Source organism: Podarcis liolepis (assembly GCF_965112155.1).
Source record: "Podarcis liolepis genome assembly, chromosome: 10".
Taxonomy (NCBI): domain Eukaryota; kingdom Metazoa; phylum Chordata; class Lepidosauria; order Squamata; family Lacertidae; genus Podarcis; species Podarcis liolepis.
The window spans coordinates 71801115-71828845 of NC_139562.1; the positions used below are offsets into that span (position 1 = coordinate 71801115).

The following is a 27731-nucleotide window of genomic DNA, read 5'->3' on the forward strand; positions in this document are numbered from 1 at the left end:
AAGAGGGACTGCAAGAAAAATTCCAGTACTTTAACTTAAATGACTGATCAGGCTGAATCCTGGCCCCAAATGCTTCAACTGAACCTCCGGTTTTTGTGATTTGCATGGGACCAGCAGCTCACAATGCGGAACTGGTGGACAACAGTTGCTCTGGCAGGTCACAAGTTGTGCATGTATTTTTGTGATGGCCGATGCCAGTGGTCTTCAACCAGTGTGCCGTGGCACGCTGGGGTGCCCTGAATGTTGATTGGGGTACCATTGGCAACACCGGCTTCTCTCTCTCTTTCCTCCCTCCCTCCTTGGATGCCCCCTCACATCTCTGCCTCCCAAAGGTTTACATAGCTGTTTATTGCAGCAGCCCTGGCTAGAAGCTCTGCAGGCGAAGGGTGCCTCTGGGAGAAGGGCAGCTCAGAGACCAGGGACAGCAGCAGCAGCATCTGCCTGGAGGACTCCCAAGGAGAGGGGAGGGGCAAGGAGGCTGAGGAAACACTCCACAAGGGAGGGTGTTTGGAAAAGGGTGAGAGGCTCCCAGGCAGGCAAGGGGGGACCTAACTGGGCTCCTGAGTCCCACAGGGGTGACGCAGAAAAAATGTGGTTGGTTAAGGGAGCCATGGACTCAAAAAGGTTGAAAACCTCTGGTCTAGGCAAATCCTAAACGACTAGTTTCATTTTTAACAGTAAAAAGGATATAAAAATATCACTCCTCCACCACAAATATCAAAACAAACTTTTGTTTGAGGAATTACAAGATACAAAAGTTTCAGCCATGAGTAATCTACCTTACCTCTGTGTCTCTATATCTGTCTTCATAATCAAGTCGATCCTTTTCCACAGCTGTCAGCTTGAGCTTCAAGTTGGAAACTTCTGCCATAAGGTCTAGCTTTTGAGTTTCAAGGGATGTTCTGCTTAAGAGCTCCTGATAAGAAGAGTTGATTCATTTGAGAGCTGTTCGTTGGATTTTTATATGACCATAAACGTAGACCTCCAAGTTCAAAACAAGAAAAAACCTATGGCAACAGCACACTCCTAAGTATATCTACTCAGAAGTCAGTCCTACTGAATTTAATGGGCTTACTGTCAGTTGTGTGGCATTAGGACTGCAGACCAAGCAAACCAAAATAGCTTCTTGAAAGAAAATTTAGTCAGTGACAACTATTACTACGATGAGATTAGGAGTTTTTAGTTTACTGGCCAGTAAGCAAATGGAACATTGCTCCTATGCTAATCCTATGGGGATTTCAGCAGGTGCAACTGGTTAACTGTGGGTGTTGATGGGTTTCTTGCATTTTAACACATTTATTTTATTGATAATATTTAGAATTTTGAAGGGCAGTAGTGTTTTAAATAGACAAATAAATAAAATCATAGCCTGCAGGAATAAAAAGTGCTCTGGTAAAAATCCCAACATCCCACTTTGCATCTAGTCACAATGCGGGTCTAACATGTGAGTGAATGCAGAGCCAGTGTGGAGTAGTGGTTCAGAGTGGTGGACTCGTAATCTGGTGAACCGGGTTCGATTCCCCGCTCTTCCACATGCAGCTGCTGGGTGACCTTGGGGCAGTCACACTTCTCTGAAGTCTCTCAGCCCCACTCACCTCACAGAGTGCTTGTTGGAGGGGAGGAAGGGAAAGGAGAATGTTAGCCGCTTTGAGACTCCGTAGGGTAGTGATAAAGCAGGATATCAAATCCAAACTCCAAACACTTGCCATTTTATTCAAACTGGTTCACAATTTGAATAGTTTTAGGGCAGGAAAGCCCCATTTTCACTTCCTTTTACATTTTAAATAGACCCATTAACAAAAGCAACATAATAATTAATACTAAAATAGCTGCAAAAAAGCAACAAAGACTGATAGAAAAATGAACTTTTAAAAAAATTACTATTTCCATCAATACCTGCTGCAGCATTTCTTCTGTGGCATTCAGCTTCTCTCTGTGTTCTTCTAGGCAGAGCTCCAGATCTCTTATCTTTTCTCCTTGAGCATCCACCTGGTCAGTAAGGACACTCACCTGCACAAAAACAGGATACACAGATCTATCAATGCACCTCATTTCTAGGTAGGACATTTCCATCTGGAGTTACTTAACTAACTAACTAACAAACAAACAAACAAAAAGATGATGATGGGTATGTTTTATATTTCTGATTATCCGAACAACTACCAGATACAATCAGGGCAGACCTACATAGACAAATCTATAGCAATGGCAAAGGACAATCACAGGACGTCAGGACTAAACTTTCCATCCACATACATAACCAGTTCCCTTAGGAGACATAATTTTCCTACAGACTTGAGTTAACTTGTTCTGATAAACTTAAGTCTAATATGGGAGTTCTTTTAACTTTTTACTTTCCTCTATGAGAACCGCCTATTTATTCTTGTTCTGTGCTTTCTGTTGTTTAAAGGTAAAGGGACCCCTGAACATTAGGTCCAGTCATGACCGACTCTGGGGTTGCGGCGCTCATCTCGCTTTATTGGCCGAAGGAGCCAGCGTACAGCTTCCGGGTCATGTGGCCAGCATGACTAAGCCGCTTCAGGCGAACCAGAGCAGCACACAGAAACGCTGTTTACCTTCCCGCCGGAGCGGTACCTATTTATCTACTTGCACTTTGACGTGCTTTCGAACTGCTAGGTTGGCAGGAGCAGGGACCGAGTGACGGGAGCTCACCCCATCGCGGGGATTCGAACCGCCGACCTTCTGATCGGCAAGTCCTAGGCTCAATGGTTTAAACCACAGTGCCACCCACGTCCCTCCTTGTGTTGTTTAGCCAGTAGCTAATCTGCAAAAATAACCTATCCTTGTTTGCATTACTGCAAAGTTTATTTATGTTGAGACTCTCAAATATAAACAAGGAGGGACTTCCTTTTGCAGAAGCTATGCTGATTCTTCCTCAGCAAGGCTTTTTCTTCTATGTAGTTAATATTTTTAACTTGAAGAGTCCTTTCTACCAATAGTACTTTCCCCTAATAAAGCAGGTTTCATTTACTAAAGACAGAACAGGGGCACAAAAGTTACCACAGCAATTCTTACCATATAACTAAGAACGATTATATTCACCCTTCCAGCAAATTCCTCCATGAGAGTTAAGGGGGAGACAATACTTAATTTACAAATAAATATACCCTGCCACTGGAGGCTCCACTAAGAATACAGTTTGTAAACATTAAATGGACATGGGAACAGCATGCACAGTCATACCGAAAATGTGTCATGATGGACTGCATCATTTTTTATTTCCATTATTATTATTATTATTATTATTATTATTATTATTATTATTATTTCATTTTATCTTGCCCAGAGAAAGCCAAAGCAGCTTACAAAGAAACAGACAGACAGACAGAAGCCCTATACAGATACATTAAAACAAGAGGAAAAAGAAACACAGTCGTACCTTGGTTTTCTAACAGCTTAGTTCGCTAACATTTTGGCCCTGCAAACCTGGAAGTGATTTTTGCGAACTATTTTTTGGAAGCCAAACATCTGACGGGGCTTCCTGCAGCGAATCAGAAGCCGTGTTTTGGTTTCCGAACATTTTGGAAGTGGAATGGATTCCATTCGACTTCCAAGGTACGACTGTACATTAAAAAATCACACCTACTTTTAAAAGGCTACAGTTAGAGGCCAAGGGCCTGGTTGTAGAGCAAAATTTTTGCCAGGTGCCTAACAATAAGTAATGAAGGCATCAGACAAGCTTCCCTGGAGCGGCTCCACAAGCGAGGAGCCACCACAGAAAAGACCTGTTTCTGTGTTGTCACCCTCTTGACCTCTCATGGAGGAGGCACACAAAGAAGCCCTCAGATGACATGAGGAGAGGTAATCCTTTAGGTATTGTGGTTCAAGGCTTTTTAGCTCAAAACCAGCACTTTGAACTGGGCCAAGAAACTAACTGGCAACCAGTGCAGTTGGGCCAGGATCAGTGTTACATGCTGAAGCCATCTTGCCTGTGAGCAACCTGGCCACCAAATTCTGTACCAGCTGAAGTTCCTGAACCATCTTCAGAAGCAGCCCTATGTATAACATGTTGCAGTGATCTAACCTAGAGATTATCAAAGCATAAACAACAGAAGTGAAGCTCTCCTTGGCAGATAAGGGCCACCAGCCGGAGTTGATGGCAGCTGAGAAACGTAGTTTTTTTCCCCTCAAGGAAAATTCCCTTTCTTCTTCCTTTCAAGAACATTTTCTCTACACCTTGATCCCTGCACATCTGATACAGTTTTAAGGAGGGGAGAATATAAACTTGACTGCGTGAACCCACAGTCAAGAGTGATCAAATTGACATCAAAAGCTCTATTCTTCATAGAAACAAAGAAGGAACGAACTTGGAAAAGAACTTACTTGAAGTACAAGAGATTCCTTGTCATTTTCCAAACGTGCAAGCCGCTCTTGATACACATCTCCATTTGTGGAGATATGTCCGTTGGTCTGGAAAACAAAATAAAGGACACACTAATCTGCTGTTAAGACTGTTCCATCAGAACGACTCAAATTATAGAACCAAGTAAAATTCCAGATGAGTGCAACAAATGCTTCAGGATGCAGCACCAATGCTACACTCTCTCTCTCTCTCTCTCTCTCTCTCACACACACACACACACACACTGCATTATTCTATGTGAAAAGGAGCATTCAAAGGCTGATAATGCCATACCCACAAACATTTCAATAATCTAAAAAGCAACAGAGTGATTATGTCATGCGCCTAAATCATAAACTAAGAGGAAGCTAAATGCTGGATGACACATTTAAAAAAAAAAAACATAGGCCAATGCTATCACATGCTTCCCAACAAACTAGAAATAATTAGTGTGAGAATAGCCCTAGACCAGGGGTCTGCAACCTGCGGCTCCGGAGCCGCATGTGGCTCTTTTACACCTTTGCCACGGCTCTGGGGCAGATACTAGTGAGGGGAGGAGGCGCATTGTGCGCCCCGACACTCCCCACTGTGGCGGGCGCTGTACTGGCTGTGATGTCGCATGGGGGCAGTGCGTGCGTTAGACAAGCACTGCCCCGACGTCACCTTCCCGCCCGCTGTCAGATCGCGGCTCCAGAGATATATGTGTTTTAAATGTTGCAATGGTTTTGCGGCTCCCAGTTTTTTTTCCCTTCGGAGACGGGTCCAAGTGGCTCTTTTTGTCTTAAAGGTTGCAGACCCCTGCCCTAGACAGTAGAGTTTTTGTATGTTACCTATTCAAATTTATTCTTCCATTGAGCTAAAGATAAGAATATACGATTTCCCCCCCCCCTTCCCCAGTTTTATTTCCATCTATCCAGAGAGTGTAAATTGAGATTTGTAGTTGAGCAGGTTCCAGACTGGGTCTCCCTAGTCCAGTGTTTCCCAAACGTTTTTGGGCAACGGCACACCTGTTTACCGGGAAAAAATCTCGCGGCACACCACCATTAAAGCCCCGCCCCGTGACGTCAGCGCGCAGCGTCACGCCGGGAGGGACGCACAAAAGTGAACGTTTTTTCCCTTCCCCTTGCCGGGGTGGGAGGAGGCAGCAGAGCGAGGGATTGAGGGACGGCGGCAGCTGAGGCGGCGGCGGCTGTTGTGGTGGTGGTGGCGATAGCGGGCGGAGGAGGAGCCGTCGCCGGGAGTTGCTGCTGCTGCTGTTGCTGCCCGGACATGCCGGCCTCCTCCTCCTCCGCTGTCTCGCGCTCCTCCCTTTTGCGCGCGCTGCCCCGCCGCTCGGCACCAGCACCGCGGAGCCGCCCCCGGCTCGATGCGGATCCTCGCCTTCGCCGCCTCTCGCCGCCCGACTCGCCCGCCTCCCTCCCACGGCACACCAGCCGGTGTCTCACGGCACACTAGTGTGCCGCGGAACACCGGTTGGGAAACACTGCCCTAGTCTGATGAAGAAACATTGCCAAAATTCATAATTAGTTGGGTTGGTACCTGAATCTGTCCAGCTCGTAATGAGTTATTGGGAGATGGGAGTCTTGATTCATGGAAGACCGATAAAAGATACTGAATGAATGAATGAATGAATGAATGAATGAATGAATAAATTTATTACGGTCATAGACCAGAAGAGAAGAAAAAAACATAAAAGGCAGCAATAATTTACAAGGGAATGATGGTGTCAATTAAAAGTTGTAAATTTTACATAAAAACAGTACACATATACACACCCACCCACACACATATACATACTCATATATGCACTACAGTATATGTATGGGCTTAAAAAGGGGGGGGGGGCTTATCCAGGGGTCAGATCTTTTACTTTTTTACAGCTAATGCCCTCCGCTTGATCGCGGCCGCAGAAAACTTGGCCACTTTCAGTGTTACTTCTGGGTTTTTGTCTCCTAGTAGGATTTTCAGCCGCTGAGATTCAGATCGACCTGGAAATTTCTGAACGATAGGGGAGATAAACAGTAACCTGATATCCCCGTAAAGGTCGCAGTGTAACAGCACATGTGAAGCCGTTTCCACCTCCTTCAGGCCACATGGGCAAACTCGTTCAGCATAGGGTGTGCCCTCGTATCTGCCCTTTAGTAAGGCAGATGGCAATACATCAAATCTGGTAAGGGTAAACGCCCGCCTATATTTTGCGATTTGTAGGTCCAGCAAATATGGGGTTAGATTAAACCCTTTTCCATAGTCTTGGATAGCTGGATATTTATCTATCTTGCTCATATGGTCCTGAAGCTCTACATCTCCAATTCGCTGGCTCACCATCATTTTAGCCTTCTCAAAGCCTGAGGCTATGAGTTCTTGTGAGGAAAGCCCCAGGCCCCTCAATTTTTCATAAAGCGACAATCTCCATTTAGACTGGAACGGGTCTAGTAGAGTCAATGGAGCCACTCCCACTGGGAAAAATATGAGTTTTAGCCAGAAGTGAATCTTCAGGATCCATATCCTGGCATTAATAGGGAGTTGGCCAACCTCCAGCCTAATGGCAGTGTTAGAGACACAGGTAGGTAACCCTAGTAGGGAACGATAAATTTTAGTTTGTACAGATTCCAGGGACTTGAGTTTTTGACAATTAAATATCTGGGTGCCATACGTCAATTGTGGAAGTATTTTTGCAACAAAGACCTGGGAGGCAGCAGGAACATATTGACCTCCTTTTCTGTAAAAGAATCTTATGGTAGCTCTGGAAGATCTTTGCGCATTTACAATGGAATTCTTAATCTGATGGCACCAAGATCCCTTCTCATCAAAAATTATTCCAAGATATCTAAAAGATGTTACTTGCTCAATAGGTTGGTTATTAATTTTCCATTTATGTCGGAATTTTCTCTTGGAGAACACCATAATTTTTGATTTAGTGTAATTTATTATTAGGTCTTCAGCTTCGCAATACTCTGTAAGAGCTCGTAAAAGTTTTCTTAGGCCCACACAAGAGAAGGAAATAAGTGCCGCATCATCCGCGTACAAAAGGACCGGGATTGGTGTATTATTTAGATTTGGGGAATGAGTACTTGCTTCCTCCATCTTTCCGACTAGGGAGTTTATATAGAAGTTAAAAAGAATAGGGGCAAGAACACAGCCTTGCTTGACACCATGGGAACTTTGGATTTCCTTTGATAGGTTCCCATAACGGTCGCATCTAACACGGATCCGAGTATTTTCATGTAGTCTACGGATAAGAAGCAAAAGACGTCTATCGATGTTTGTGACATTTAGTTTTTCCCAAAGTCTGTGCCGGGGTATCGAGTCGAAGGCTGATTTGAAATCTATAAAGGCTACATAGAGAGAGCCTCCTTTCTTTGAGGTGTATTTCTCCACTAGATGTTGCAATACCAATCCTTGGTCTAGAGTTGATCTATGTGCCCTGAAACCAGCCTGGGCTTCCTTTAGGATGTGCTCCTGTTCCAGCCAGTTCGCAAGCTTTTCACGTAAGTGAGTTGCATAAAGTTTGCTGATGATGCTTAAGAGACTGATTGGTCTGTAATTGGCTGGATCAAGTTTACAGCCTTTCTTGAATATGGGAACGATGATTGCCAATCCCCAGTCCTCTGGTATTATTGCTGTTTGATCTATGCTTTGATCTATGCTGGTGAAAAGGGTGGCAAGGACTGGGGCCCACCAGTCAATATTGGCTTTGAGAAGTTCAGGAGAGATGTTATCTGCTCCCGGGGCTTTTCTGTGTTTGAGTGCCTGAATAAGCCTCCTAATCTCCGCGACCGACACCGGAGGCCACTCATCACCTGCCGCACACTGTATTAGTGGCTGTGTCAAAGGCAGAGCTGAATATGAAGATTGGAAAAATGCCTCCCAAGTCCCTGCAGGTATAGTATACTCCACTTCTGAGGAAGTAGGTCGCACTCCATTTGCTACCAGTCTCCAGAAGGTGGCCGAATCTCTCTCTCTGGATGCATCTATTAGGCATTTCCATTCTCTTTTCTGTGCCAGGAGTTTTTTGTTTTTGATCAAAATTTTATAATTCCGTTTATCTTCAAACCAACCCGTGGGGAGTTGGGGTAAATTGGCAGATCTATAATTCTTGTATTTTTTCAGTAAATTTAGCTTCATATCCTGACATTCTTGATCAAACCAGGGTTTGGAGTTTTTATATACTGAGGGTTGCCTACTTGGCCTGTTCCTTTTTTCCTTCAGGGGATCTTGAAGGAGTAAAATTAACTCCTGAAATAAATTTATCTTTAATTCATGGCTTGAGGAAGTTATAAGGTTTTCTCTCTTAATGAGGAATTCCTTTGAGCATAGCCTACTTGAAATTTCCTTTTGCAGTTCATCTGTCCATCTAATGCGCGAATATCTGAGCTCCAAAGCTGTAGGGCTCGAATGCTCGATTTTTTCAGCGCAGGATAAATCCTTTCCCGCAGCTACGAGTGCACTTAATGGCAGATGATCACTGTCTAAGCGCTCCTCCACTTTGCATTCCAGAACTTTGTTTTGAAGATCATACGACACGATTATATAATCAATTGTGGAGGCGCCATTGTTAGATATAAATGTGAATTCTCCGACCTTCTCCCCCTCTGTACGGCCATTTAATATAACCAGGTCCAACTTATTGACCAAGTGTAGTAGGCATAAGCCGGCATAATTGCAGCCTTTATCCTTTGAGATTCTAGCTGGTATTGGGTGGGTTTCCTCTATAATGGGGACTGTTTCGTGGAAATGGGCACACAAAGCCTCATCAGATTGTCCAGTTCTGGCATTTAGGTCGCCTGCCATCACTACAGAGGCATCAGGAAATTGATTTAGTAGTTTGTCAAGATACTGTTCTAACTGAGCCCAAGTATTTCTTATCAATCTTTTCTCTCTTTGTGGGGGTAGGTATACATTAATCAGCAGCCAGCTGTGGGTTCTCCACTGTACTTGCACAGCTGTGGCCAGATGGTCTAGTGGGTCTAGTTTTTTAAATGTGGCCCTTAGCCTTGTTGAGATTAAAGTAACTAACCCACCTTTAACTCGCCCCCCTCTAGTACTTAAAAGACCTGGGAGGGAGAACGCAGAAAAGCCATTTAACTCCACTTCACTTGTGCTCCAGGTCTCCTGGAGGAACGCAATGTCATATCTCTGGATATATTTAGCGAAGGATTGGTCAGAAACCCTCTTTTGCCAACCTGCAATATTCCAAGTTAGCAAGGCAAGGTTGCACGTTGTCTTGCCAAAAATTGATCTTAGTCAATTTGCCTTTGAAAGATTTTTTGGGCCTATCTTTTTATCTGTTGGTTGGATTTCATTCATTTTGGCAATGTCCATAGATGTATTATCGCCCAGGTACTCAATGGAATCAGTTGAAGGGTGCAGCGTGCTAACATTAGTGATCAGTACTCCTTTTTTTGGCGAATCTACCTTGAGGTGTTCTATTTGACTGATACCAAGTTCATCCTCATCCAGGTATCTCATGCTGGTCCAAGAGCGTGTTGTGGTTGTCATAGGGATGGTTTCCTTCTTAGATGGTAGGTTGTTGCTGTCCCTTACGCACTGTGTTAGATCTGTTGTTGTCAGGTTTATCTCTGCAGCTGCAGAGGTAATATAAGGGTAGTCTTTCGTGGTTGCCATAGGGATGGTTTCCTTCTTAGATGGTAGATTGTTGCTGTCCCTTACGCACTGTGTTAGATCTGTTGTTAACAGGTTTATCTCCGCAATTGTAGAGGTATTATAAAAGTAATCTTTCATGAGGTCTGTCTTGGCTTTTTCAGAGAGGCTCTCTTTCTTCAATTGGTCCGTTGCCGGTTCTTTTTCCTGAGCATTCATCTCTGTTAACTTATTTCTAAGGGTCTCCAATCTTCTCAAGATCTCAGATTGGGCAAAGAAAGGCAACAATCCAAACTGGTTTATTAATGCCTTTTCTTCTGGATAGAAGTTATCCATCCCCTCATTAGGCAATCTCATCTCCTGTCTTAGTTTCAAGGGCCCTTGCTCAGTATGTTCCAGTTTGTCTTTTGAGTGTCCTCTCTCCTCCTTTGGTTTACAAGTAAATCTTATCTCAGCTGTCGTAAACTCATCCGGGAACAATTTCAAACATGTGCTGTTTTCGAAAAATCTTGTTACCGTTATCCTTTTCTTTGACAGCAGATGTCTTGATCTATATATATATTTAGCCAAGTTTTGATCTTTGAAGGAGGCAATCACTCGCAGAGAATATCCATTGTAGAATATGAAATCTACTGAGGTAATGTCATTTAATTTTATTTTCCCTGGCAGCATATCATCTAAAATATTCACAAAATGCACCGAGCGTTCTTCCTGTGTAAGGAAGCCCTTTGGCTTCGGGTAGTTAAGAAAAGCTAACTTCCTATCTGCCAACATCAGTTTCCATCCTTTATCCTGGGGCAAGTCTTTCCTTGCTACTGGCTCATCTTGAAATCTGCCATAATCAATAGTATGGGGTGAGTCTTCTTTAATATTTATGGATCCTTGGGGTTTCAGCATAGAGCACCCGGGTAGTGATTCCGTTTCCTCACTTGTTTTATTAGGCAGCAATGATGTTTCTTTCAAAGACTTCAGCTGGATCTTTTTTCCTGGATCCACACTGTTGTTCTCTCTGCTGCCATGTGTAGCAGGTTTGTTAGAGTTTGTTTTTGATTTTGTTGGAATCAGCTTATATAGTCTTTTCCAGCATACTTTGCATGCACGTCGGTTTGTAACAGATTTCCTTGCAGTTTTTATGTTCTTACTTTTCTTTTTAGTTTCAGCTTTCTTCTTATGGGATCTCTTACTAATGCCTCGCTTCTTTTGATTTACTTCGATAGGAAATTCAGTTTTAGGGACAGATACATACCGCCCTATGTCCTTTCCTTGGTGTAAATGATTTTCCGCTGCTGATCCTTGTGTGCACTTGTTGGTTGCTGGTTGCTTTGTATATTCTGGCTCTTGAGGGGTGGTTTGTGGATCAACACCATGAGGTTCTGAGCCTTTAGCTTGGAGGGGATAATTTTCCACTAATGTCAGGAGCAGCCCATTTGTTATTGTTAAGTATTTTTTCATAGCTGCCAGATCCAGATTTATAGAGAGCAGCCAGTCTTGAGGATAGCAGTCATTGTTTTCCGTCTGGGAGCCCATAGATGAAGTCTGGGGTTTCTGGGGGTTTCGGGTTTCTTCCTGTAACTCTGAAGATAATATCTCAGCCAAGACTATTTCATGGGCCAGGCTCATTGTATTTCTATTTTGGTTGTTATTCTCTGTGTCCTGTATTCCTCTAGAGAAGGTTGAGTGATCTTGAGCAGCAGAGGGAGGAAGAAGAGCCTCATCCTGCTTCAACTCAGCCATCTCAGCCATCTTTTGCTCATTTCCATTTCCATTTTCGTTGTCCCTTGTGTGTAAAAAGTATTGCGTGATTTTACTCTGTTTCTCATAACACTCCTGGAGCAATGGACTTGTCACTATCCCCAGGTCCCTACGTTTCTTTCTAGTAAGTACCATTTGTGAATCTTTGTCCACCCAGCTATGGGCTAAGGTCCAAAATGAGGCAAGATTTGGGATAGCTGTTTGTGATTTGTAATTTGATAGCTTATAGTTCAGAGCATAACACGGAGTTGGCAATAAATCAGCTGTCGCCCGTTTCCTTATTGTCGGTCAGACTTGAGGGGCGCGGCATCGCGGGGAGCAAAACCCTCCGGGCATCAAGATAACAAGGTAACGAGGTAACAAAGGAGCTCTTTCTTTAGAAGCAACAAACTAAAAGGACTATTAAACTACTTAAAAACTCTGGAGGAGTTAAAATATATTATAAAGGGAGTTTCAAAGGTTGGCTCGGTGTCGAGCCTGTTTAAAAAGCAGATTTAGAACTTGCCTCAGATAACCTCCAGAACTCTGCAGCTAGTTCGGCGGCCATCTTTTCCTGTCGATAAAAGATACTGTACTGCAAAGGTTACACCCCCATCTTATGCACAGGCTTGGATCAGTTGGAACTGCCTGAGCAGTGTATTATGAAGACAGTCTGCTCACACAAGAGCAGGATCCTACATATGATTCTGAAAATTAAGAAATTTCAGCCTGAATCTTATGAAATTTAACCATTTGTGGTTAAATAATACATTTTCCTTGTTGAACGGGAATGGAATTTTATTCACCGTGAAGCACATTTTTATATGTACAAGCAACATCTAAGTGCAAGTGAGGTCATTTCCTAGTTTTTGAGATGCTGAAATATAATCAGCGAGACTGAGGAGGCCTGAAGCAATAACTATATAATTCAGCACCAGAAGGTTGAAGGGGATCTTGAAAATGAGAAGTGAGAAACTCGCCTCCTATGACCCAAATTCATTTCTTGCACATTCAGCATTTCCAAAAATGGCTGCAAGGCAAAGAAATGCAGCTGAGCAGCAAGACAAAATAAAATAATAATAATAATAATTTAAAAACTTCTGAAGCAAATCAAATTGATATGAACACACAAAGGCTGCCTGAAGGCATGACAGGGGAAAAATATTGTTAAATTGATAATCATCATACTGTGTTTTTGCTCTGCAGCTCAATGCTCTACATCTCTTGTTGAAAATGTGTGAAGTTCAATCTAGGTATTTTATTGCTAAACCACACTTAAATTCACGCTAAATTGGATTAAAAGCAAATTTAACTCCAGGCTGAACTGCCCCTACAAGCCTGCTAAACTCCTCAAATTTTATTTCTCCCATTTTTACAATAAAGGACACCTGTGAAAGAAAAAAATAACCAGTGTGTGATCTCCCCTCTCCCATGGCCCTTCCTTTTAAATGGTTTATCAGTATCAATGCACTCTACATACCGTATTTTTTGCACCATAACACTCACTTTTTTCCTCCTAGAAAGTAAGGGGAAATGTCTGTGCGTGTTATGGAGCGAATGCCTGCGGGTGGGGGGGGGGATCTGCTGCAGTCGTGAGCAGAGGATCCATGGTTCCCCTTCCTTCCCTCCTCCGTGCTTACAAAGCATGGATCCACATGGATCCTCAGGATTTTTGCATTGGGCTACTCCAAACTCACTGTCAGATCACATGTCTGTGGCCACAGCATGAACCACAAAAATCATATATCCACTATTTCGTTTAGAATATTTTTTTCTTGTTTTCCTCCTCTAAAAACTACGTGCGTGTTATGGTCTGGTGCGTGTTACAGAGCGAAAAATACGGTAATTGCATGCATGTTTGCATCCTATAAGCTTGACATCCTAGAAGTTTGAGGCGATTCTGAGCTGCGGTTGCACAGACACCTGTCTTCCAGCAGATGGCATCTTAAGGCTAATGAAAAGCAAATCTATTAAGTATTTGCAAGATTCCACTTTGAAAAAGAACCCTTCATGTTTATTGCCACTCAGGATTTGTTCCACATTTGCAAGGAATCCATATTTCAGTGTAGCAGAACCCAGAACTCCCTGTCCACTGGGATTAGGCAGGACCTTGGCTCTACTGTTTTTGGTGCCTGCAATAATTTTGGAACTGAACTAAAGCTGAGGCTGGGAAAGGAAGACAATTCTCAATAACAAGTTGTCCTTACCAAGGGGAAGAGGAGACTGACATGCTCTGCAAAGGACTTGGTTTGCCCTCAGAGGAGCATGAGCTGTAAAAATAGTTACAGGTCTCACAAAGCGTGCAGCAAGCTGTCTTAGTTTAGTCCGGGGGGGGGGGGATCCAAGCAGCAACAGCAGCGCATTATATTTGGGTGCTTCCAGACTCTTGTTAATTTCAAGTGGGATTCAATCACATGCTGGCACATTCAGGGCTATAGGAGATGGGTCATGTGGAAACAAACTCACTTCCCCCAAAGACTGCATTTTGCCGTGAGGAAAGTGATGGGGAAATGGCGGTGGAAAGTTTGGGATAACGCTGCAAACCAGTCGGGATGAATGCTCAATAAAAGGTCATCTGGGGAAATGCCCTTTATTAGGGCCAAGCAGAATAGTCACAAAGTAGGGAGCAAGCTTTTTTGCAATCTCTGGAAGTTGTCTTCAGCCTGGATGTTAAATACCTTGAATAGCAAAAGGAAGGAAGAGCAAAATACCTTGCTTGGCCTGCTAAAATGCCCAAGTCTGTTGTTTGTGAGGGTCTTGAAGTGGAAGGGAGAAGGAGTTTTGCAGATATAGTCAGATTAGACCACGCCTGCTGCAATAATCTCCATTCCCAGCAAGGCATACTGGGACAGAGAAACAATGGCGACTTCCCTTTCAAACTAGAATGTGGTGTATCTAACATTTATGGACGGTGCATTTTTTAAGTGCTTCAGAGAATTTCCACACTCGGTCATCAAGGGGTTGGGGAGGAATATCTCTACTCACTAGGTAACACACACTACTCACTTTTGGCTTTTATTGACTTTAAATTATGCAACATAACTTTTAACCTAGCTTATTTCTAATAAATATTGGAACATCAAACCAGCCCTTCAACAAAACAAAACAAAAAAATCCCACTGTTTTTATTGATCCTAGTTGCATCAGTTTATTGCTCAATCATTAAATGACCACCACTATGTTCAAATAGGCACCAAATAATTAACTACCTTTCATAATAGTGCTAAATGCTTAGAACTGCCTAATCATATATACCATATTTTTCTATGTATAAGACGCCCCCATGTATAAGACGCCCCCTATTTTGGGGGACTCCAAATTAAGAAAACACCCCTCAGCACTACCCGTGTATAAGACGAGCCCCAATTTTAAACCCTTTTTAAAAAAAAAAACAAAAAAAACTTCATCTTATACATGGAAAAATACAGTATTTTTGTTGTTGTTGAATTACATTCACATTGTTTCTTTGCCCTCATTTAACACTAACTATGTCACTAGTACTGGGAATGGTCTCACTGGACCTTGCACACTGTTGCTCCATTATGAAACAAACAGGCTCCTCTTCTCAACAAATTTATTCTCCAGCTGCTCTTCTTCTTCAGTTAACTTAATATAAGCTATTTCCCAGATTCTTTTTAAACAAGCTACTATTGTAGGAGGTTCTAGCTTTTTTCCATTTTTGGCAAATGCCCCTTCAAGTATCTGTTGGCAGATTCATTGCCATTTCTTGATCTTGGGATACCAGTCTTTTAAGATAGCCAAATAATGCAACTAAAGGACCTTCTGGCAGTTGACATCCAATTTTGTTATTATTATATCCAATGACTTTTTTATTATTTCTGTCAAGACTGCATTCCAGTATTCTACCATTTTTGGACCTGTCTGAAGAATATGTTGTGCATGGATTGCCAATGTGTTGCTCGTAGGCACACTTGCACCCTGTGGCTTTCCCTGGTACCCACAGGGTTCCATCGACCCCCCTGCCCTTCTTCCATACACTGAAAAAAGCCTTCTTTTTTTACACTGTAAAGATGCCGTTCCCCCATCAAGTTATCACATGAGTAACTTACGCTGTGAGTTATTCCCCATATTTCACAAAGACCAACCTCTTCCAGAAGAAGATCCTCCCAACCCAAAATGCCAAGTTTCTTACAAATTAAATCCCACAAAGATTCAGTACAGCACTGCTATGTAAAAACACTGTCATGCTCAAGAACAGCCACAAGGCAGATCGAATCAATTGAACCAAGACTGGCGCATGAATTCTTAAAAATATCCAACAGTTTTACCAGGAGTTTCGGCTTTGCTAGGGTTGCCATATTCCAAAGAGCAATAAGAGGACACATTTGTAGGTGGGCCAGGAAAGAGGGGGGAGGAAGAAAAACAGTAGTAATAAGTTTCTGTGCAGGTGTACTGAAATATTTAAATGACATATTGAAAATGAAAATGAAAATGACATACCCTCTAGCATTTTGAGAGAGAAATTCAGTGGCAAAGCTTCGTGCTCTGGCACCGGGGGGGGGGAGAGCAGGCGGGGGGGTGGCGCACGTCCTGGGGGCGGGGCACCCAGCCTGAGTGGGGGGGGCAGCCGCAATGGAACCCTGCTAGGATTGCGCTGCAGGACACTCCCCCCGCACTCCTCTTCCTCCCCTCCAGTGCCTCCCCTCTCTTACCTTCCATTTTACTGTGTTTAGCGAGCAGCCATTACACGCATAAAAACAACAACAATCATACTGCTAATAATCGTGGTTTACATTTCTACTCTATTTCTACCCCCTTTATTACACGAATTTGTAAAGCCTTGGCAAGAAATCTGGATGTTCTAACAGATATATGCCTCTCTACAACAGACTTGGCCTCCTGCTCACGAGACGCTGTGTCTCCAGACGGAGGCGCTGCCAGGCCCAGCGCGACCCCTGAAAGGTCATGGCAGGCGTGGCAGCCATTGGAAACACCACAAAGCCTGGAGCAGCCCTGGAAGGCTGCACGAGGCCTCGCCACTGCGAGTCCTAGAGCGGCCCTGGTAATAATGGTACAGAAAATAAAAAGCCGGACGTTCTGCAAAATATTAAAAATCAGCCCGGATGGTGATTTTACCTTTGCAAAAGAGGACATGTCTGGGAAAATCTGGACATTAGGCAACCCTAGCTTCACACCTTCAAATCAGAAAAATTTGAAAAAGAATGCAGCATTGCTTTTCAAAACAGGGATGAAGACAAAATTAAGTAATATAATGTATTCTGTATCATTGTGAAAGGAACACAGAAAGGAAGCAACCTGACGAAACAGCCTAAGGGAATCAAGCAAAAACACAGCGTGGCAACGTGGGGCTTTGATATGCATTTAGCAGCACTGCAGTATTTGACAATCATTAAGCAGTGCACATTAAGATCAAACACAGAAGCAGTGCACATATATACCCACATTGTATGACTACATACATTGTATTTGCCAATAATCCATGCAAATGCCTTACCATTTGGCTCTGCAACCATTCCATCAAAATCTCTGCGGTCGAATCTGGGACTTGACACCGCAATCCTTCTTTTTCATCCGCTTCCATCATCTCCAGTAAGCCACGCAAATCCTCCACGAGATGCAGCGCTCGCAGGCTCCCCATGAATGGAGAAGTCGGGGACTGGCAGTCAAATATGCCATTTGAATATTCCAGAGCCTTGGAACCTGGACAGCACAAATATTTAAACACTTGACTACAGCACAAGTAGGGAAACAGATTCAAAATAATGAAAGAGCTGCTACAAAAATGGAGGTTAAAAATCAACCCAAATGGGTGATCATATTGCCTGATGAAAGTGGTAGCTTTTGAAAGGTGTGACCAATTTTGTACTGACATGAAGAAAATATTCAGCTGTTTATTTATGTATTCCTCAACTTTGTATACTACGTTTCTTCTAAGGTCTTAAGGAAGAATATAGGTTATCCCATTTTCCCCCCTCCTTACCCTTTATGAGCTGGGTTGAGGGAATGTAACTCGCTCAAAAGTTACCTTGAGCACTTCATGGCTTCGTCAGGATTTAAACCCAGGTTTTTCAGGTATCTCTGCTGCAATACATGAGCTCTCTGTCCTGTGTACTACCATTGATTTATACAAGCTTGCAGTTTTGAATAATTGTACATTAAACACTACAAACCAGATTATGTGGGTGACATTTACAGTGTACAAATGAATTATGACAGTTAGTTTACTGCATAGCAGTGTAGACAGGTCTGCCTAAACCTGAAGACACCTTGTAAAGTGTTATGAAAATTGCTCTTATGCTATATATCCAATCCAGGCCTCTGGTCTTGCTGCTTGCAGGGCAGCCTTTGCAACATATATGGTTTAATTAATGCCTCAATACCAGCCATTAACTGAGCTTTAACACTACAGTCACACAGAAGACATCAGCTGTGACCTCAACAATTCTGAAGAACAGAATTTTTGAGGCATCACAGTATGTTGCATGGATGCAAGGGAATCCTTTAACTATTAGTGCTAGGGGAGAGAAGGCAACGGAAAGCTGTGAACTGTGCTTTAGGCAGCAAAGGCTACAGCTTTTGCAAGGAGAGAAGTTTGAGCATCTGTGCTCCGAAGTCTGATGCCCAGGAAGCAAGAGAAGAGAGCAAGCCCAGGTGACTGCACATGGAACCATTTCTGCGTGAAGGCCGGCTTTAAATTGCCACAGGCCTCTTTGCAGCAAGCTGTTTGTGTGGCCCAGAGACCTCCAAAAGCACAGGCTTCTGCACTCATTTTTTGGTGCCAGTTGAAAACCCATCTCTTCCCTCCAACCAGGATTAACACAGTAAAACGGGTTAAGCATTTCAAATTTGAAATGAATTTACTCTTTAATTGACTGGTTTTGCCTAGTTTTTCATTTGAATGTGCCCTAATCCACAACTGCTTACAATGAAAGGGAAGATATAAATCTTACAAATAGAGTATTTATCTTTCTATCATATTTATATCCTGCCCTGAGTAACTCTCATGGGGCATCTGTTCGGAAAGTGAGGCTGAAAGATATAATGAAGATCCAAGGTCACACAATGACTTCCATGACTGAGTGGGAATCTGGACCAAGGTCTCTTCTGCCCAAGTTCAGGCCATCTACTTCACTAGCATATATGCACTAGCATAATTCAGGTGACCAGCTAAAGGAGGTGTTGAACTTCTTTTGTAAGTTCACTGAGCTGTCTTTCGACGATCCTCTGCTCTGGCTCCTCACCATATTAACCCGTGTATAAAATGACCCCCAATTTATCACTAAATTTTTACAAAGGAAAAAGGTTGTCTTATACATGGCAAAATACGGTATTTAGAGGAAGAGCACAGGTTATTCTTTCTCATTTTGTGGATTTTATTTATTGCAACATCTCATAAGGTGCTATATTATCCACCTTGCTGGTTCAGGCCTCGGTCCAACGGGGCCCAGAAAAATAAGAGCCTGGGGCCTCTGGGAAGCTCACAAGGAGTGCATGATAGCAACATACCTTCCCTGTTCTCTCTCACACCTGCAGTTCAGGGGTAATAATAGTAAATAATAATAATAATTTGTTCCTGAACACAGAAGCTCTGTTTTACTATCAAGGCTGATAGGATTAAACAAATTCCCAGGACCTAAGCCTCCCCCCCCCAAAAAAAAATACCGTTATTTTTCCATGTATAAGACTATGGTTTTTTCCTTAAAAAATAATCTCAAAAATTAGGAGGCATCTTATACTATGGGCCATCTCCCCCGTTTTCTTAAATCTGAGTCCCCAAAAATAGGGGGCGTCTTATACATGGGTGTGTCTTATAGATGGAAAAATACAGTAATAAAGCCACATAAGTTTGAGTATTGATATAAGTTAATATTTTTCAAGTACTTCACTGACAAAATGTGGTCCTTTTTCTACACCATAGTGTTGATAATTTGGATATTTTATTCGTATTCCTTTAATTGCCTTATCAAGGTCAGTCTGGAGACAATAACCTTTAAGGAAATGCAAATGCAATTGTAATATGCTACATTCACATCTGTTGGACACATGTATTTATGATGCAAATCCTTAGAAAATCTATATGTCTGAAGTGAGATGGATGGGAGGAAATAATATGCTATTATCCATTTCAGAAAGTATTTTGCAAGGGAAATAACATCACTAATCTGGAAACTCGGCACCTTCATGTCTTCTGCACCCACTCAGAATACTTTTCTAGTTTAAACAGCTGTTTGCACAGCTTGGCTTGGCATGAAATCAAACCAAAATGCTAGTGTGCCTGGCCGGAAGATCCCTTCCCCTGGGGATATATTTCAGAACTGAGTAAGAGAGACAGTGCAGTTGAGACCTAGTTCTCACAAATAGCTGATGAGGTGATCCAACTGTTATTGGGCTGTGCTGATTCAGATGGGGGGAGGAATGTGGACCATCGATGGGAACATGCTACATCAGTCACAAAACCCTGGTACATAAAGGTAATGCAGGCCTACCCTTCTTATATGCTGATTTGTTATGAGTAGGTAATGTTTATCTCCATGAAAAAGCTGTTCAACAGTGCAATTCCCCCACCTGCCATCTCTGCCATTGTCCAGGCACAATTTTACCACCTCATCCCCCTTTTTGTGCTAACATAATCCAGGTTGCTCCTCGTGGCCCTTCTTCTCCCTTTGATAACCTCCAACACGCACAACACTTTATCCTATATTTGGAAAAAGCACTCCTCCCTCAAATGAACAGTAGGAGCCACATCACCTGACAGCTTTGAAAAGCAGATGGTGAGGGCGAAGCAGAGAGCTTCAAGCAAGTTAATGGTTTGGTTTGAATGAATTTGCAAAGAGAAAAGAAGTTTCGGTTTGATTCTCTGAAGAGAGAAATTCACCATGCTCAGTGGCTTCCTACTCCAGAACACATCCCCTCCAGGAGCAAAAGGGCAATCAAGCAGATCAAAAGAAAACATTGGGTTAATGTTCTACCTGCAATAATGCCATCCATCTGTTCCAAAGCGGCAGCCAGCATCTCACTTGCATCACTCATCATTTTCTGGATTCTGCAAATACCTGAAGTAATGAAGCGACAATGTTAAACATGTTTTTCAACCCTTCAGAAGCCACAACTAAATTAAGCAATCTGCAAACGATCATAGAATCAGAGTTGGAGTGGACCCCAAGGGTCATCTAGTCCAACTCCTTACTTCACTTCAGCATTTGCAGAACAGGATTTTGTTCCCAACCATGTCCACAGGTGCACGTCACCCAGACCTGCTTTAGGCAAGGCTGGGTTGCTTGGGAACCTAGCGTTTGTGTGGGGAGAGAGATTGCATTCCTGCAGAACGCCTATTTCCAACAGCATGCACAGTTATAGCCTGTCTGGTTTGGAGAACATCTGTTCCCTTCAAAAGCTGGCAGATGAAAAGTTAGCTCACAGGAGAACTGAGGTCTTAACAAACCCTCAAAAACCACATATTTTGCAGTTGTGTCCTGCTAGCTACAATGGGATTTATAAAGAGAACAACAAGGTTTATAGCTCATAACCAGCTGCAAAAATTGCAAGAAAAATATTGTAAAACTGAACCAGCACACACAAGTTGCGATTCAGGCAGCACACCAGGGGCATGTGGAGTGCTACCTCCCTGGGACTGCAAAATCAGAGAAACTGTCAAATACTTGGTAAACCAAAGAAAATGGCTGGATGGCTTCATGTGGACTGCTGGTCACCAGTTGCACAGGCTCTACACAACAGAGGCCCCCAATGTTCTCCCCAAGAGCTGTTCTCATTATGTTTTTGGGTTTTATGCAAGATACCACACATTTGCCAGCCACAAGCTTGGAGCTGACAGGTTGTAAAATGTAAGCAGTTTATTTCTGTTAGTGGCTTTTGCTAATCATGCAGAACCATTTTTCTTCTTTAAAAATACATAGGTTGCCACAAACTACCACAACATGATGTGATAAACACTTTTTTAAAAAAGAAGATGCTTTTATTGTTTTATTACTTGTTGTTAGCCATTCTAGGCTCTTTTGAGAAGAAGGGAAAGATATAAATTTAATAAATAAAACAAGAGAGTTTGGAGCCTGCTGTTTGCCAACCAATCAGGGTCTTGTTGCTGGCCTCCATATATGAGCTGAAACATACATTATTAGAAAGGCAAGTAGTACAGCTTTTTGCTTGTGGCCACTTCAAACGAGAATCAAACAGTGAAATGTCCTCCTACAAATCATACAAAACTAGCATGTTACAGAAAGGGCTAGTGCAGGTTTGGTGGAGGGGGTTGGTGTCATTTTTGTCTTTGAAGGTTTACTTTAAATTGCTCCCCCATAAGAAAACAATCAAATCTCCCACCTAAGTGAAATACTAGCATCCAACAACAGATGCACAAGCCATTTCATGTAATGTATTTTGGCTCTTCAACATTCTTCTATTCTATATGCCCCCTGCACATCCTTATTTTCCACATCCCCAAGAACACATCACAATCCAGCCTCTTCCATTCACACCCTCATCCTTGCCCGCTTCTCATCTGCCATGTGCCATGTGCCAGACTCCAGACACCTACGTATTATGAGTGGTGGAAAATATGGTCCTGAATGGGCACTATGTTCAATAGACTACATCAGTGCTGGCACAGACAAAGACACAAAAGAAGATTTAAGCAGCAGCTCCACCGTTGCTTGCAAGGCCACTCAAACACACAGAAGCCTAACAGACCAGAGGCAGCAATCAGAAAGTGCCATGCTAAAGTTCAACTCTCTTGCAGCTTCATTCATAAAGCTTAAATGGAGGATTAACCCTCCCCCTTGTATTTGAAGCCACTGAACGCTGCTTAATCCCTCAGTTTACATTCTCACTTTTTAGAATTTATTCTAACACCTTGTGAAGTGCAGCAAGAAGCAGACATCTCAGTTGCCAAGGAGACAGGGGCGGGATCAAGCCAGCATCTGTGCAAATGACAATGCCATTTTACAAACTGTGTTTGCTGGCACCTCTAAACAAAATTGATGCCTAGATGGGGGGCATCAATTTAATAATTTAGGGTTGATTTTGCGAGTTTAGCCAGCTGTAAATTCATATGGTATACAGTTGCAATTGAAATTATTCAAAATTTACAGACTTTCAGCTGTTTGCAATGAGCAAATCAAACAAAAGCAATTGAAATTGCTCAACACAACAGATGCTTCATTTCCCCAAATTCAGCTGAAAATACAACTTAAACTGGCTTCTCCTGTCTCACTATTATTCAACCCCCTGAATAGAATCTGTAACAACAGCACAAATACAACAGGTTTTTTCTCAAACACACCTGATGTAACCAATCAAGGGCTTAATTAGTTGCACCAGGTGTGCTTCAGCTGCCACACACGAAATACCTGAACTGACTAGGGGTTTGCTGAGTGTCAAATTTGGCTGCATGGTAGAAATATAGGTAGGTCAAGAGAATGGTCCAAGAAGGTGAGAGAAGAGATTATCGCCCTTCACAAACAAGGCGCAGGATACAACAAGATAGCAAAGGCACTGAATGTTGGAAGCATATTTTGCAAGTTCAAAGTTATACTACCTGGACGGGGCAGAAAAAAGAAGCTATCGGAGGCAGCAACCAGATTTCTGAGAGGGCAGGCTGGGGGGAAACCCTCAAGTGACTGCAAAAGAGCTGCAGCAAGACATGGTGGCAGTAGGCACTGAGGTTTCAGTGAACACAGTAAAGCACAAACTAAAACACATATGCTTTCCATGCCAGAACTCCAAGACGTACACCAGTAGTGACCCAAAAGCACAAGAAAAGTCAACTCCAATATACTCAAAATCATATAAATAAGATGCAGAGTTTGGGGATTCTGTTCTGTGGAGCAACGAAACAAAATCGGAACTTTTCGGCTCCTTGGATCAGTGCTATGTCTGCAGGAAGAAGAATGCTGCGTACTCTGAAGAGAACACTCTGCCTACAGTGAAGCATGGTGGTGGCTTGGTGGTGCTCTGGGGCTGCTTTCCATCCTCCGGCACTGGAAGCTTGCAGCGTGTGGAAGGCAGGCTGGATTCATTGAAGTATCAGGAAATCCTAGGAGGATTGTGAAGAAGCTGACGCTTTGGTGTCACTGCCCAAGCATACCTCAAATTCCACCAAGGTCTGGTTGCAGAAATAGTCCTGGAAGGTTCTACAGTCACCTGACTTGAACTCCACAGAAAATCTCTGGTGCGAGGAATGGGCTCAGATTCCTCAGGAATGCTGCTGGAAGCTACTATCTGGCTATGGATCTCGTTTACAGCACGTCACAGCAGCCTTTGCTCTACTAAATACTAAAGATGCTTGCCATGGAGAGGCTGAATAATAGTGAGACTGGACAAGCCAGTATAAGTTGCAGTTTCAGCTGAATTTGGGGAAACCACTTGAAGCACCTGTTGTGTTGAGCTATTTCATTATTATTATTCTAATTCTTTTCAAAATTTCAAAAAAAAATCTTTTTTAAAAACACACACACATACAGTGGTACCTCGGGTTAAGAACTTAATTCATTCTGGAGGTCCATTCTTAACCTGAAACTGTTCTTAACCTGAAGCACCACTTTAGCTAATGGGGCCTCCTGCTACTGCCACGCCGCAATTTCTGTTCTCATCCTGAAGCAAAGTTCTTAACCCGAGGTACTATTTCTGGGTTAGCGGAGTCTGTAACCTGAAGCGTATGTAACCCGAGGTACCACTGTATACATATACACACAGACATATACACTTATTTTAGAAAAAACCATATTCATATCAATACCTTTATGAGGTTCCCTGAACCCCAGGACTTCCTCCCACCCCTCCCCCGGCTTCCAGAATTCTTCCCCTTTTAACTGCCTCTAATTACTTTATCTAACTTTGTTATACTCTATTGTTATCCTTTGTTAATTTAAATTACAAGCATTATGTGAATCCTGCTAATGTTTTTAAACTCTCATAGTGCTCTTTAATGTATTCAATAAAGTTATACCATTTTTTTCAGTTCGTTGTAAATCATTTCCCAGAAGGGCTCAGCTATTTTACATGTCCACCACATATGGTGGAATGTATCCTCCTTAACTTTACACTTCCAACATATGTTGGTTCTGTTCTTATACATTTTTGCAAGTCTTGTAGGAGTCAGATACCATCTATACATCATTTTCATAATGTTTTCTTTTAATGGACAGCAAGCAGTAAATTTTGATCTTTATTCCTTAACTTTTCCCATGAGGTAATTTGTATGTTATGTCCCACATATTTTGCCCAATGAATTATTACAGATTTACTTCTTCATCTTTTGTTTCCCACTCCAGCACCAATTTATATATTTTTGACATAATTTTTTCATTATTTTCCAGCACTTCTCTCTGCAATCTTGAAAGTTCTTTACCAAAACCAGTTCCTTTATCTAGCCTAAAAATATCATTTAACTGATGATATTGTTTTGGGCTATTTCAATTGCTTTTGTTTGATTTTCTCACTGCAAACAGCTGAGAGTCTGTAAATTTTGAATATACACCTGATTTGCAATGGAGCTTGACTAATTTTAGTTGCAACTGTCATCGTTTGTAACACTTAGTGAATGGAATACTGGGCCAGCAAGATATAGATGCCTCTGAAGATTAGTTGTCTGGGGTTGGAAAATCTGGGGGTTGGAGAGAGAGAAAAGTGTCTTCTCCACTCCCTGGGAAATGTTCCAGGTACAGAATTTTGGTAGCTTCATTTTTTTATGGAACAGGAGATACAATTCTATACTTTGCTGTACAGGGCACTGGAAAACTTATATAGCTGAGATACCGTAAATTACTAAGGATTATGCCTGGTACATATTAGCCTTGGGGACGGAACATTTACTGTAAATACAGATACAGCATATAGCTAAAGCAGAAGGTTCAGGCTGGGAGAAATATCTGGCACGTCCTCGCTTCCACTTCCTTAATGAAGGTCAACCTCATAAAACTAACGGAAGCTAGCCATCAAAGTGTTATGTGTCATCTACAGCCCAGGTTGCCTGAGCCTATAGATCCAACTCCAGTTGCATCAGCAAAAACAGTGTCCTCTCCCTGTCAAAGTGCTTTACATTTATCCTCACCATAACTCTGCAAGAAAGGTCATCCTTTTTTCTGCTTTACAGACAGGCAACAGGAGGTAGCAATTTTAATAATATATTTTTTAAATTATATCCCGCCCATCTGGCTGGGTTTCCCCAGCCACTCTGGGTGGCTTACAGCATATATAAAAGCACAGCAAAACATCAAACATTGAAAAAACAAAATATCCTATACAAGCAACAAACAAACCAAGAAATCAATAGAAACAAACAACAACAATAACAATAAACAGCTAGCAGTTATTTTAATTTGGGTATAACTGTAAACCCCAACTAAACATTTAACCAACACCAACCTGACAAAAACAAAGCAGAGCAACCAAAATTAGAACTGTTTAAAACATTTTAGCCCGTTGCCCGAAGTCAAGAGTGGTTCCAGCAATGTCCCTCCAGCCTCCCAGGAGCCTTTTAGCTGTTCAGGGTGAGTCTGCGCTCTGCCTCTAAGCCAGATGGAAAGGGGCCTTGCAGCAGAGAGCGGTCTTCCTTCCAGCACCCAGGCAGATAGATAGATACTGCAGCTTATTCCCAGGGCTGTTTCTCACTTTTATGGACTGGGAACTGGCACGTCTTCTGTTACCAATACAGTGGTACCTCGGGTTACAGACGCTTCAGGTTACAGACTCCGCTAACCCAGAAATAGTACCTCGGGTTAAGAACTCTGCCTCAGGATGAGAACAGAAATTGTGTGGCGGCAGCAGGAGGCCCCATTAGCTAAAATGGTCTTCAGGTTAAGAACAGTTTCAGGTTAAAAACGGACCTCCAGAACAAATTAAGTTCTTAACCCGAGGTACCACTGTACTGGGATAAATCAGTAGCAGCCCTGAGGCTGAGAGTGGCTGTGGTTGTCATATTTCTGTACTCTGGAACCTCAAAAATGACAGAGTGCCCGTGCAGGTGAGCTTCTATAAACACTACAAGTAGGCAACATCCACTGCTGCTTCTAGAAAGGTTGAACTGGAATCTTCTAATGGAGATGAGGGAACACCGTACAAGCAGAGTAATATCAAGGGACTTTTCACAGCATTGAAGCTTGGGTCCAATTCATTTTTTTCCTGATCTCTTCTCTGCTTATTTCCAATGAGATGTCTTCTGCATTTCGACCTCTCGCTGCCATGCTGTGGTTTGCCTTTTCAACCCAAGGGATTTTCTTGGGCACTTGCATTTTGTCTGCAACGCCATTCAACAGTTGTTTATCGCACATCTCATCTGTATCTCCAGACACAAATAGTACAGGAGACTTAATGGACAATAAATCTTCATCCCGAAGTTTAGAGTGAAGCTTTGGCCAATGCAGCAGATAAAACCTTGAATGAAGCTGTCATTATCTTGGTCTGCTTGATGTATCACGGAGGCAGCAGCACACAAGCCACTTGAACAGCCTCCAAGAAAAATGCCAGAAAGTATGTAGTTGCCTGATGATCTTAAATATTCCACAACACCTTTATATGCTTTAGATCAGGGGTAGGCAACCTAAGACCCTGGGGCTGGATGCGGCCCAATCACCTTCTCAATCCGGCCTGCAGACGGTCTGGGAATCAGTGTGTTTTTACATGAGTAGAATGTGTCCTTTTATTTAAAATGCATCTCTGGATTATTTGTGGGGAATAGGTTCATTATTTTTTTCCAAAATATAGTCCCGCCCACCACATGGTCTGAGAGACAGTGGATCGGCCCACAGCTGAAAAAGATTGCTGACCCCTGCTTTAGTTCTATAGATGATATTGAAGCTTTTGCAGGTAAATCGCAGACACAGAAATCTATGAGAGGCCGGGTAGTTTGCCAAAGATACAAGGTGAGAGAAATTCATATCACCAGATGCTCCGTGAGTGAGAATCACAGCATACAGCAGCTTCTTCTCGGGGATGGAGAAAACGGAGTCTAGATATTTGCTTCCAAATGGCATTTTCAACATTGGTGTCTTTTTCCCCCTTTTCTCTTTTTTGTTCTTTTTTATATATGTGTGCTTATCTGAAA

The 27731-nt window shown here is 42.6% G+C and overlaps 2 protein-coding genes across 51 annotated transcripts in view; both read right to left on the bottom strand.

Annotated features, from left to right (window-relative positions):
- Positions 1-27731, bottom strand: part of PPFIBP1 (PPFIA binding protein 1) — a 133835-nt gene that overhangs the window by 44176 nt on the left and 61928 nt on the right. For all 50 annotated transcript variants that reach the window (XM_083464006.1, XM_083464004.1, XM_083463996.1 and 47 more), the window contains exons 2-6: positions 20647-20730; positions 17172-17377; positions 4345-4431; positions 1897-2010; positions 785-916 (exon numbers count right to left, since the gene is read on the bottom strand). In XM_083464006.1, the coding sequence (XP_083320132.1) occupies positions 785-916; positions 1897-2010; positions 4345-4431; positions 17172-17377; positions 20647-20710 (603 nt within the window). In that variant the 5' untranslated portion in view covers positions 20711-20730. The remainder of the gene's footprint in view (positions 1-784; positions 917-1896; positions 2011-4344; positions 4432-17171; positions 17378-20646; positions 20731-27731) is intronic.
- LOC310688151 (testis-expressed protein 30-like) lies at positions 24901-27693 on the bottom strand. Its single transcript, XM_083464274.1, has 2 exons — positions 27358-27693; positions 24901-27072 (listed from the first exon to the last, which is right to left on the bottom strand). Exons 1-2 carry the CDS (start codon positions 27667-27669, stop codon positions 26773-26775), a joined length of 612 nt encoding a protein of 203 aa, XP_083320400.1. The 5' UTR covers positions 27670-27693; the 3' UTR covers positions 24901-26772.

Coding starts and splice junctions, on each gene's coding strand:
- LOC310688151 (XM_083464274.1), bottom strand. CDS start 27,669: ATGTTGAAAATGCCATTTGGAAGCAAATATCTAGACTCCGTTTTCTCC. Junction 27,073..27,357: donor AAAATAATGAACCTATTCCC/CACAAATAATCC, acceptor AGATAATGACAG/CTTCATTCAAGGTTTTATCT.